The sequence below is a fragment of the Hemibagrus wyckioides genome, linkage group LG25 (assembly GCF_019097595.1).
Source record: "Hemibagrus wyckioides isolate EC202008001 linkage group LG25, SWU_Hwy_1.0, whole genome shotgun sequence".
NCBI classification, from domain to species: domain Eukaryota; kingdom Metazoa; phylum Chordata; class Actinopteri; order Siluriformes; family Bagridae; genus Hemibagrus; species Hemibagrus wyckioides.
The window spans coordinates 3,085,892-3,098,701 of record NC_080734.1 but is presented as its reverse complement, the minus strand read 5'-3'; the positions used below and the strand labels follow the sequence as shown (position 1 = coordinate 3,098,701).

Below are 12,810 nucleotides of genomic sequence, written 5' to 3'. Positions count from 1 at the left end.
CACACACACACATGGTTATATTGGGTTATATTTTCACCAGGAACACGTATGTTCATAAACACATACGACATAAACTGTCTCCTGATCAGTGTGTGTGTCTGTGTGTGTGTCTCCTGATCAGTGTGTGTGTGTGTGTGTGTGTGTGTGTGTCTCCTGATCAGTGTGTGTGTGTGTGTGTGTGTGTGTGTCTCCTGATCAGTGTGTGTGTGTGTGTGTGTGTCTCCTGATCAGTGTGTGTGTGTGTGTGTGTGTCTCCTGATCAGTGTGTGTGTGTGTGTGTGTGTGTGTGTCTCCTGATCAGTGTGTGTGTGTGTGTGTGTGTGTGTGTGTCTCCTGATCAGTGTGTGTGTGTGTGTGTGTGTGTGTGTGTGTCTCCTGATCAGTGTGTGTGTGTGTGTGTGTGTGTCTCCTGATCAGTGTGTGTGTGTGTGTGTGTGTGTGTGTCTCCCGATCAGTGTGTGTGTCCTTTGGGTTAGTTATAGTTTAATAGACAGGACTTTGTTTCTCACACGCTTTTTGTCTTTCGCCTTAAAGCCATTCTTTGTTTTGGCCTTAAATATAGAATTGCATTATTTAGATAGATGCTCTGATGGAAAAAAAACAAGCACCTGATACTATTTTAGTGTGGAGAAGAAAATAATGTAGAAAAGCATGCTTAATGTAGGAGAAAAATAAATAAATAGAAAAATGAATAAATAAATACACAAGCTCAAAAATCCAATATTTTAGTACTAGTTTTTACCAGTACCCAACAGAAAGGATTAAAAGTGGCCCCTGGTTATTGTTACCACAGTAACTGTTTCCTGAAATGTTTTATTCCTGTTATACCACAACAAAGTGCTAATGGTTACAATATTTTATTTATTATTTATAAAAGCAACATATTATACTTTTTAACCATTTATAGTTACATTTAAGTTGATTTTCACTCACGTTATAGGGGCTATAAACAGTCGTCCCCTCACCAGCTTCTTGTTTATTTCCACTATCTCCAAGTGAATAAGACAAAAACAAACAAAACAACACAACAAAGAAAGCTTATCAAAGAGAAACCGCAAAAACGCATAAACACCTTTTTCCTGAAAACGTTTCCTGACTGTAAGAGAACGTTTCATATGAACTGTTTAAGGACTCGGGTCCCTGTGAACAAGCCGTTACTATAGAAACGAGAACAACCACAAGCGCATTCATGTGAACCTGCAGTGAAGGAAATCGAATCAACATTTTCTGACCAATCAGAAATCAAAAGCATTCAAATCACAGTGGAGACAAATTACATACTGTATATGTCTGGGATTAAACCACTGGATAAAACTCCTGTATCTGATATAAAACCATAGGGTAGTGATGTAAGAAATTATTATTTTTTTAATAAATAAAAAAATTTAATTTAAAATAAAAAAGATGTTGAAAAAATTAATTTAAAATTTAAATTTAAAATAAAAAATGTTGAAAAAATTAATTAAGATTTTTTTAAATTGAAAATAAAAAAATAAAATTAATTTTAAAAAATCAAATAAAAAAATTTACTGAAAAAAAAAAAATGACAATACATTTAATCGGTTAAATCAGAATTATAATGTTTGTTTGTTTATAAATGTTTTAATTTTTTTTTTTATAAATGTCTGATTCTTCCTAAATGTGAAAGAACACTTCTTAGGGTGTGTTTGATACACCGATATGTACAAAGCACAATGTATACAAGTGCATATAAATGATAAAAGTCGTGTGTAAACATCATACTCATGCATTAGAGCTGTGTTACAGAACAAGTTGAAAGGAAAAGATTGTGGATTAAAGACTCCATTGGTGGAAAGAAAGTAGCTTCAAGACAAATGAAGATAATTAATAAATTAACAACATCTGAGAGTAGAAAAGTGCTGAATTATAAATAAAGAAAATACGCGTGTGTTTGGGTGGAATAGTAAAATCACATGGCTGAATACATCATAGCTGGATGTGTTCACTGTGCTTTAGTCATATTACTAAACCACACACACACACACACACACACACACCGAGCTGCAGCTGCTTCTCCTGATGGACGGGTCGAGTAACTCGCAGAAGTTACAGTTAAAGAAAAATGCATTTTTTCCCCCCGAACCTTCTCGGAACGTGAGCTCATTTCCTCCAGTGATGGAACTCGATCCTGTAACAGAAAATAAATCCAGGAATGATTTATTAAACCTTCTCCACAATCATCTGCAGGATTGATTTCTGTATTGATTAGCAGTTTTCCATCAAATCTAGAACCCCTTTCTTCATCTCTTAAAGGTTATTTGTAGAGTGTTTCCCAATCAGAACAAGTTACAAACTAAAAACAGCTATGGTGCTTTATGTCAGCTGTAATTAAAGCTGTAAAAGTGTAATCATGAAGTAGTATAGAGGTATTCATTCATTATGAGCAGACATACTGAGGGTTCTGAGCAAATCAGACAGAAACTGTATTATAACAGTATAAGCATTCTGGAATGTGTCATAACCTAATGCTATGTCACTTGACACAGCCACCCTGCCTTTTTGTGTCAGCTGACGCATATTGGAATGAGTGCTTATAAACAGGTATTAAGGTTTACATGAGCTGTCATAAAAGGTTTGTTAAATTATAAACTTACCTAAAACACTGGAGCTACTAGAAGTTTCTCTGAAGGTGACTGTCCACAAGCAAACGTGGCCATGTCGGATCTTCATGACAGTTTTTCTGCAAAAAAATAAAAAATAATAATAAATTGTCACAGTTTTCTTAAAACAGTGTTCATAAGCCTGACATGACACCTGCATAAGCTTTTTATGACAACTGACATCAACCTTCATAAACACTCATCAAATGCTGAGCTGTCACAAAGGCTGATTTGATCAGTCTAATTACCATTTTAACATAACACCGATTTTTGTTGACATAAGGCTGTTATAACACCTAGGCTTTAATGTCATGGCAATGTCATTTGTATCTCTTGTAGCTTCTGGAATATCAGGACTACATGGTGACAATAATGTGGGTTTAAATGAAATTAGAAATTTTCTCTAACTCAGAGAACATACAAATGATCAGCATTACATAAGTTGTTATAAAGGGCTTGTGTAAGGGTTATGTAGCCCTATGAATATGACCTTTATGCAAAGTCATACCGCAAATTGCAATTATGACAGCATGCTGAAAATCCAGGCCCAAGTAAAAAATATACTATTCTCATAACTCATAAGTCATTAGTGCATTAACTCAGTGTTATAGGTATTCATAAAGACCTTATAAGCATGAATATGGAACATACAGTCTTACAGGGTCAGACACAAGAACGCACATAACTGTGTTGTTATTATTATAGTGTAATCATTCTAGAAAGTGTCAGTCGTAATATGGTTATGGTCAATGTCAACAGACATTGATACACATAGCTGTCATAAGAACCTTATGTCAACATCATAATATACATAACTATACATAAATGGATCATTACAGTATAAACATTCTAGGAATGATATGTCGCATGACATAGACATGCATAACTGTGCTATTACAGTGAGCAGTTTTTGATGCTTCCTAACTCCATCTTACGTCACTTGGTGTTATGTCTTGACATAGACTTGTTATTAAAATTAAACAAACAAACAATACAGTCTAGTGGGGCTCCACATGTAAAAAGTCTTTATGACCAGATATGTAGGTGTAACAGCTATTTTCTGTCGGAGTTTATGTAGGTGTCATACAGGTCTAATAACACCACCTTCAAGGCTTATAAAGTGTGACCAGTAATAACAAACTGAAACAACGAGTGATTAGTTCACTGCAACAAAACGAATCCTTCTTCTTTAGCGTGAGTAAAATCATCAGCGTGGAATGAATAACATCATCTGGTGGAATCTGAACCCGAGCCTCGTTCCTGACATGAACACAAGCTTTATTTAAAACACTGTAGGAGAAGAAGGAGGAAAAAAAAGAATGCTTAAAAAATTCTGCTCTATAAATCCTCCGAATGTGCTAAGGTCACTCGGATCAATGCTGCCTCTCGCGGAGGTTCTCGAGCTCTGCGCAGACTTGCAACCTAGCAACACGTCTGGATAAAAATATCTGCTCCACGCGTGACCAGTGTGAGGCACATTCTCTCAGACTCATCAGCACCGTTGACTCATCACCGTGGTCTCTCCTCTCACTCGCCGTACAGCGTGTGTGATACGCTTCAGGATTGATTTGACACGAGACCTTTTCATTTTCATGAACTTGTGTCTGGAAAATAAACAAGTTAGATATTACACAACACCACACAGTGTAACATTTCTACCCCCTTCCTGACAAGATTATATAACAAAAAAGTTATGGACATGTAGAGAGGCCACGCCTCCTCCACTGGAGCTGACAGGAACAGAAACCCCGCCTCCTTCGTCTCCGTTATACAAAGATAGATGAAAAGAAAGGCTGAAGCAACTCCTCTTTCATTCAGATTGACACACACAAAGGCCACTTCTTTTAATAGGGCTAACAAAAACGGAATAAAGGCCACGCCTCCTTCATCTGCTTGATAAGTACATGCTTGCTTTCTAGATTTAAAAAAAAGGCCACACCCCTTTTCACCTTGTTCTTTGGGAATCACAGACACATAAGTCATGCTGCTTTTTTACTGAGAGAAAGAAAAGCCACACCTCCTTGACTGGGACTGACAGGTACAGAAGCCACGCCTCCTTCATAGAGACTGACAGATGCAGAGATCCCATCTCTTTCACTTTTTTTTACTGCCGCTACAATCAGGGCAAAGGCCACACCTCCTTAACTGTGTCAGTCAGAGAGGACATGCCTCCTTAACTATAACTGACCAGCACATTGACCAAACCTCCTTCACTGGGACTGACCAGTACAGAGGCCATGCCTCCTTCACTGGGACTGACCAGCACAGAGGCCATGCCTCCTTCACATCTTTCACTGGCACTGACAAGTACAGAAGCCACGCCTCCTTCCCATCTCTTTTACATCCTTTACCCTGTCACTATCTTCAAGACGTCTAACAAAAAATACCCAACAAAACAGAGGCCACGCCTCCTTTACTGTGATTGACAGGCACAAAGCATTCTCCACATTAACATCTTTACTGGGGTTGACAAATAGACCAGAGACCATACCTCTTTCAAACACCTTCACCGGGACTGACAGACTTACAGAAGCCACTCCTCCTTCTTCATCCACAGCCTTGCTATAAATACATGACGAATCTTCACACCTCTACAAAGGAGTGTGAGTGTGTGATGCGTCCAGCAGAGGAGCAGAGGCTGTAAAGGGTGTAAAGCTCACCATATTTGCCACAAAGCAAAGAAATCCTGCTCCTGCGTAGGCCTGGACATCTGAAATCGGCAGCACCTTCACTTCAGCTTCATTCCTCATACATATGTGGCTCTCAGTGATGCACACTGGGTAATGTCCAAAACCCTGAGAGCATCAGGAACATGTGAGATGTTTATAAACGTATAATGACCCAGAAGAACAGGACAGAAACATGAGAATCATGAAAATGAACTGTTTTCTTTTTTTTCCAAACCTGATCTACCGAGCCTTAACCCGAGGACTAAACCCCACCTGCTTTCTATAAAGTTCAAGCTTCTCTTTAGCTTCAGCTGAAAGCTCCACATCTTCAGCACCAAACATCTGCTGGGCTTCTCTTCTCAATTTATCAATTACAGACATCTGAAACCAAACAACAGAACTCTCTATTAATCTATTAACTACACACACACACACACACACACAGATAAACCAGGAGTTTCCCTGCTGCTTCTCGTTCTCTCTGTCTGTGAGAATTACGTATTTAATATTAGAAATCCAGGCTGATAATGAAACAGCTCCACCTCAGAAGTGATAATTGACTTTGCTCCATTTCTCAGAGGAGGATGGTGATAATACGCCGCTGTTCCCTTAACGATAAATAAATAAATCAGTCTGAAAAGATTATTATCATCTAAATGGAGGTTTGTCGTTACGTCCCAACCTTAAAAAAGTCTCTAAAATTAAAGAAGTAAACCTCTCTAATTTTACTCTGAGAATGAAACCATGGAATAATACTCAATTACAGAATTACATGATTCTTTAATAATTTAATTTACTGATCCCTTAATTGCTTATTCAATTAATTATTGGAAACCAGGCCATAAACAACAAGCAAGTGAATAATATTTTTAAATATTATAATATATTAATATATATTATTATAGTATATTATGGTATTATATTATTATATAATAATCTTATTATTATAATTATTATTATATTATTATAGTATAATATTATATATATGTATATATATATATATATATATATATATATATATATATATATATATATATTGCATAAGATATTTATTTATTATTATTTTAAAAAATATTATTTATTTAATTGTTTTTATTTATTTGTTTATTTTAGTATGTTAAAAACCTTATCATGCCTATTATTTACATTACTAGTATAATTTTTTTCTTTTAAAAAGTCACAAATATTCAAATAATAATAAAATAATAATAATAATAATAATAATAATAATAATAATAATAATAATAATAAATAATAATTAAATAATAATTATTATTATTATTATTATTATTATTATTTATATGTAGGGTTTTGGTTGCATGCTTGTTTGCAATTAAAGGGAAAACAATTGCACTTAAATGTGTTTCCTAACAATAATTTTGAATCTTATGCAAGTGTGTGTGTGTGTGTATACCTGCAGCTGGTAGGGGAAGTGCAGTGTGCTCTGGATCTCGGCCGCTCTCTGAACGCAGTGTGCGAGCTCCAGTGCTCCAGCGCCCCCTTCAGACCAGCTGCTGCACTTCACTGCCTCGAGCGCTCCGAACCTCCTCGCCTGCTCACACACCACCTCCACCTCAGCCTCGGTGTCACACCTACACACAGCAGACACGCCTTCATCAGTTCTCTTATAAAGCTCTGACACTGGAGACTCCTTCCATACATGTTAATTAAAGATCACTAACTACATGAAGATACACAGGTCTCTCTGAGCCAGGTGTTGCTATAGCAACTACCACTCCCGTCAGAGCTGCTTCTGACCTGAAGGTGTTCACAGCCACCACCACAGGTACTCCGTACGCCCTGGCCGTCTCTAATCTCCTCTTCAGATGAACGCAGCCTTTCTCCAGCAGCTCCAGGTTCTAGAGCACAGAGAGGAATCATGGCAGAACATCTAAAGAGATTAAATCAATAAAATAATCGAAACAGGAAGAGTGAACATTCCTCAAGACATCATATTAGACCAGGTTGTACCTGCTTCAAGCATTCTTCATGTAAAGGAAATCCGGCTGTGAGCTGGAAAAAAAAATAGGCTAATTACTCGTGCTATCTTTTTTATTTCTTACACGTGAAGAAGCTCAGATTATTTTAATGAGGAAAAGTAACGTACATTAAGACCTGACTTCACTGTGTGTGTGTGTGTGTGAGAGAGAGAGAGAGAGAGAGAGATGGAGAGAGAACATCAGAAAGACAGAGAGAACTTAATCTTCTACACACACTCTCATTCCTTACAGAACATTTCATTACAGAAACAGAGACTCACCGGCGGACCACCAGCACCACCGCCGCACGTCTTCAGGGCTCGTACGGACGTCACCATCACCAGCACGTGGGGTCTCAGGCCTGAGGACCGACACGTGATGCTGAAGAAGTTCTCACAGTGAGGTGTCTCGCTGACTGATCGGGGTGAAAGTGGAGATGTTCATGGTGAAATGTTCAATGTTTTGTCTTTTAAAGTAACACAGTCATTTGTAAAAGTATTGGCACCCCTTAACATGCACTGTAATGAAAAGCAGTACAGTGCAGGTCATTGCTTAATGTTGTTGGGTGCCAATAATTATGAACCAAAATTATAAAAGCACTAATTAAGAAAACATGTGAAAACTATAAAAGTCTGCAGATATTTATGCTTCAATTATCACTCCGTGCTTGTGTTGTATATTTTACAAACTGTGATTTATATCACCAGGGGTGCCAATACTTCTGGAACTGACCATTAAAATCATACTTAGACCAAAGCAGGAAGATGTTTTTTAAACAGTATATAATTTAATTTAATTTAATTTAATTTAATTTAATTTAATTTAATTTAATTTAATTTAATTTAATTTAATTTAATTTAATTTAATTACTTATTCATTTATGTATTTATTTAGGTATTTTTTAATTTAATTTAATTTAGTTATTTATTTTTAAAATTTATAATCATTAGTCTGTATTTAAATGTATGTAAAAAAAAAAAGTAAGCACAACAATATAGTGTCAGATACAAAAGTATTGGCACCCTTGAAAAGTTCTGCATGGAGAAGTGTTCCGATATATCGTTTAAAAGTTTTCTGATCTTTTGGTTTTAAGAGTTGTAATTGGCACCAATTAATCGTGGGGGTGCCAATAATTTTTAACCAATATTTGCAAAAAAAAAAATAACGCATTGATTCTGATAACGTATTCAGTAATTTACAATACTCTTAATTATATGTTTAAGATTAAAATACTGCATTAAAATTGAATCATTTAGTGATTTAATTAATCATGAGGATGTCAATAATAATATTACAGAAATCACTTTAGTTATAAGCTTTATATGTCACTCATATTTCAGATGGAGGGTGCCAATACTTTTGGGTTTAACTATAAAGACGCATAGTCAGTGTTGGAAACTGTTCCTACTTTCAAAACTTTTTGATACTTACATAAAAAAATATATTTGGAAGTAAAACACATGAGTAAAGAGTCATCTCCAAAATTATTGGCACCCCTGCAGTGTTCTGCAGAGTCCGAATAAGAGGTGTAAAATCTGTCCTGCTCACTTTAACGCCATTTTTAGATCAATCCCCAGCACTGATTTAACACCTACACTCTTCTCATGACTCCAGTCCAACTAATGTCTGTAGGTGTATAACTGAACTCTGGGGATTTGATACGTAGCTTCAAGATGAAGTGCAGAGAAGAAGAAGAAGAAGAAGAAGAAGAAGAAGAAGAAGAAGAAGAAGAAGAAGAGAAGCCAAATCTCCTGCTCATGAGTTTGAGTGACAGAGCAGGTCTCACCCACAAAACCCTGAGGCCCAACCAATTTCAGAGCCATTCGATCTGCCATGATGGAAGGACTGCCCCAAGCGACATCAGCTAATGGACTGAAGTGAAGAAAGACAGGAGTTCCCTGTGTGTGTGTGTGTGTGTGTGTGAGAGAGAGAGAGAGAGAGAGAGAGAGAGAGAGAGATACTTTAGATATTTTTTCACTTTAGAAACCAGAAGAATTATTATACAAAACAATATATTATTATTATTATTATTATTATTATTATTATTATTATTATTATACCTCCAGGGTCTGCATCAAACACGGCTTCAGGGATTCCTTCAACAGCAGACCTACGAGACTGCTAACACCCTGAGATGAAAAAGTATGTTAGGATGTAGGGAGTCAATCACACACACACACACACACACCACAGGGAAAGTAGTTCCTTGTATTCAGAATTACATTTCAATTATTACGGACTACTTTATGATAGTAAGTCGAGGTTCATGAGATCGTAATGCACACACACACACACGCATACACACACGCATACACACACACACACACACGCACACACACACCAGGTCCTCGGCGGTTATCGGCTCTCCAGACGTGTTGTTAGCCACCACCATCCGAGCCAGTCTGTCCTGCAGGTCCTCTACACTCCTGCTCAGAGAGACGATGGCCATCAGCTCAGCGTCCAGAGACTCTCGGTCCTGCAGCACCGAGTCGTTTACCACATCACGTGTCATAAATAAATAAATAAATAAATAAACGCAACATGGTGCTGTAACATTAATGAGATAACGAGAGTTACTTGTACCGTCCTCACGTCTGGATTAATGTCCAACCAGACCAAGCGTCTAATCTCATCTCGGGTCAGGGACGAGGGGTCAGACTTCTCAACACCGAGTCTCTGAGGCACGGAGATGATTTACACGATTACATCATCAGTTACGGTTTATTAGAAATCATAATCAACAATTACATATCCATTTCTAGATGCACTATGTTGCCAAAAGTATTGGGACACCCCTCCATATCATTGAGTTCAGGTGTTGTTTTTCAGGGGTTGGACTCGGCCCCTTAGTTCCAGTGAAAGGAACTCTTAATGCTTCAGCTTCATACCAAGACATTTTGGACAATTTCATGCTCTTTGTGGGAACAGTTTGGGGATGACCCCTTCCTGTTCCAACATGACTGCACACCAGTGACCAAAGCAAGGTCCATAAAGACATGGATGCATCAGTGCCTGACCTCACAAATGCGCTTCTAGAGGAATGGTCAAAAATTCCCATAAACACACTCCTAAACCTTGTGGAAAGCCTTCCCAGAAATTGTACATTTAACGTTAATATAACAAGTTGTCACAATATTATACAGCTAGAGAGACTGATATCTAAATATCATCATCATCATCATCATGTGACTCTGACATGAAAAGTCAGCTGTCATAACTCTCTAATGTCAACCTTATGTCAACACAAATACAATACAATATCAGCTAACTCAAGTATTAACTTGATATTAAACTAAAAATGAGTATTTTTAACACCTCTTGGTGGTTCACGTCTTTATAAACTTTTATAAAGGGCTTATGTAGGTGTTATGCAGCTTTATGAGCTTAAGCAAAGTGAGATTATACCTGAAGCCTTTTGAGCTGGGATGATGAGAAGGACCGATGTTCATCTCTGACTGGAACCAAGAGGTCAAATAGAGCCTAAAAACAATGGGACAATGATGAAGAACACACACACACACACACACTCACACACACACACACACACACACACACTGATATAACCTGGTCAGAGAGCTTGGCCTGGTAATGACAGTAAGCTGTGATGGTGTCTGTGATGAGGCTACTGGATGCTGAAAGAGCCTCGGAGTCTCCTGTGGACTGGAAACCTGTCTGAAACACACACACACACACACACACACACACAATGAAGTTCAAATCCCTTTCATATGAAAGCACAAATCCGTGTTATATTAAAATGCCTAAAAAAAAAATACAGCACACCTCCTTCATGGAGACCTGGGAATATCCGCCTCCAGCAACAGCTCCTGCTTATGAACAGTGTTTATAACAACATTTATAACAAACCAATTTTATGTAAGTGAGGATAATAATAAAAGTCAATAAAAGTGTTTAATTTGACATGACATAACCATTACATAATAATGTTGCTTATGAGCTTCATATGAAGATCTGTAACTGCCTTATGACTGTGTGATTATCAATGTTATAACCTTTCGCTTTGTAACAGAAGACACATTGTATTAATGGTAATAATATAAGTAATTATGTTCAGTTGATCTCTAATATAATAACCACCATTAATTAAAAAATGAGGATAGGTCACTTTACATAAAGCTAGTGTTTATAAGGCTACATAACACCTGCATAAGACCTTTATGTCAACAAGATACACACACTTTCAGAAATTATTACAACAAGCATCAGCAATCCTGACTAACCCTTAAGTCATTTTTTATGTCAAATTGACATAAGACTTATGCCACCTTCCATGCTGACTTCATAAGGGTGTCATAAGAACTGTCTTGCCTGAATTTCACCTTACGATGAGATTTACAATGTGTTTCACTCTCCTTAAATCTAGTTATTTGTAATATTTCAAAATGATAAATATTAATATAAATTGTAAATATTTATATAAAAAACTATAACAATGTTGTGTACAGGTAACAACAGCTATATGTATGCTTCATATGGGTGAGATTTATTCTAATGTTTTCATCATCATCATCATCATCATGTGACTGGAATAGCATAATCTGAACTGCAAAGTGAGGGGTCATAACGAGCAATGACATAAAACAAGCTTATGTCACCTTATCAACTTATGTCAACTTATGTCAGCAAAACGTCTATTAAATCATATAATAAAGTCGTCATTGCATTGACTTGACACCAAAACGACAGCAAGCCGTCTGTATGACAACTGATGCATGCTAAAATGAGCCTTTGTACATTATGCAGGGTTATGTCAGACGTTAATAAGGGCTTATGTACACTCAAAATTAATGTTATTGCAGAATTTTTTTGTACAAAATATGTTACAAAATGACATTTTTGAGTTTGATCCAAGGTTAATTTTTTTTCTGTGCAGGTGTTATAAAGCCTTATGAGCACTGCTAATAATTAAAGTGTATGTATATAAGCATAAAAAAACCTAATACAGTACATAATAATCACTTATTAAATTTAAATACACAAGATGTCTTTAAAGATCTTTACGTATTTATCATCCTTACCTAAACAGTGCTGTAGAGACGGCTGTCTAACACAGGCGAAGGCATTGACCTTTAAATGTCCCCCTAAAGCTTGAGCTAGCCCCAGAGCCACGGTGCGGCGGCCTTCGCTTAGCGGAGTGGACGTTATTCTGATCAGAAAAAGAGAAAAATATTCCTCAGTGTTTCGGGTTCAGAACTGAGTTTCACGAATAAACACTTGGCTTCTTTCACCAGTTATAGCACAGTGCTGCTGGATTCTGCGCTCTGATTGGTCAGAAGGTGATGATTAGATTTCTATAACAGCAGCCTTACAGGAATGCCCTCGTTCTTATTGTTATCGTTTCTATAGTAACAGCTTGTTCACAGGGACATTCTGTGAGGAAGAGATGATTATTATGATTAATGGAAGGAGTCTCCAGTGTCAGGGTCAGAGCTGTAAAATAAACTGATCAAAGATTACTTAAAAAGAAAATACAAGTTCATGCCTCGTATTTTATCAGTAAAATGACTGTGTGTGTGTGTG

General features: G+C 36.9%; 1 protein-coding gene across 11 annotated transcripts in view; it reads right to left on the bottom strand.

The window, feature by feature from the left end:
* Positions 1–843: 843 nt before the first annotated feature.
* The window catches only part of mthfd1a (methylenetetrahydrofolate dehydrogenase (NADP+ dependent) 1a, methenyltetrahydrofolate cyclohydrolase, formyltetrahydrofolate synthetase), a 41,419-nt gene continuing 29,452 nt past the window's right edge, over positions 844–12,810 (bottom strand). For 7 of the 11 annotated variants that reach the window (XM_058379608.1, XM_058379600.1, XM_058379602.1 and 4 more), the window contains 16 exons: positions 12,309–12,436; positions 11,053–11,099; positions 10,834–10,941; positions 10,675–10,749; positions 9,847–9,945; positions 9,611–9,745; positions 9,330–9,398; positions 9,056–9,167; positions 7,551–7,684; positions 7,262–7,303; positions 7,049–7,149; positions 6,705–6,882; positions 5,564–5,671; positions 5,282–5,416; positions 2,616–2,701; positions 844–2,149 (listed from right to left, as the gene is read on the bottom strand). In XM_058379608.1, the coding sequence (XP_058235591.1) occupies positions 2,633–2,701; positions 5,282–5,416; positions 5,564–5,671; positions 6,705–6,882; positions 7,049–7,149; positions 7,262–7,303; positions 7,551–7,684; positions 9,056–9,167; positions 9,330–9,398; positions 9,611–9,745; positions 9,847–9,945; positions 10,675–10,749; positions 10,834–10,941; positions 11,053–11,099; positions 12,309–12,436 (1,540 nt within the window). In that variant the 3' untranslated portion in view covers positions 844–2,149; positions 2,616–2,632. The remainder of the gene's footprint in view (positions 2,150–2,615; positions 2,702–5,281; positions 5,417–5,563; positions 5,672–6,704; positions 6,883–7,048; positions 7,150–7,261; positions 7,304–7,550; positions 7,685–9,055; positions 9,168–9,329; positions 9,399–9,610; positions 9,746–9,846; positions 9,946–10,674; positions 10,750–10,833; positions 10,942–11,052; positions 11,100–12,308; positions 12,437–12,810) is intronic. The other 4 variants (XM_058379606.1, XM_058379604.1, XM_058379603.1 and 1 more) reach the window with 4 other exon arrangements.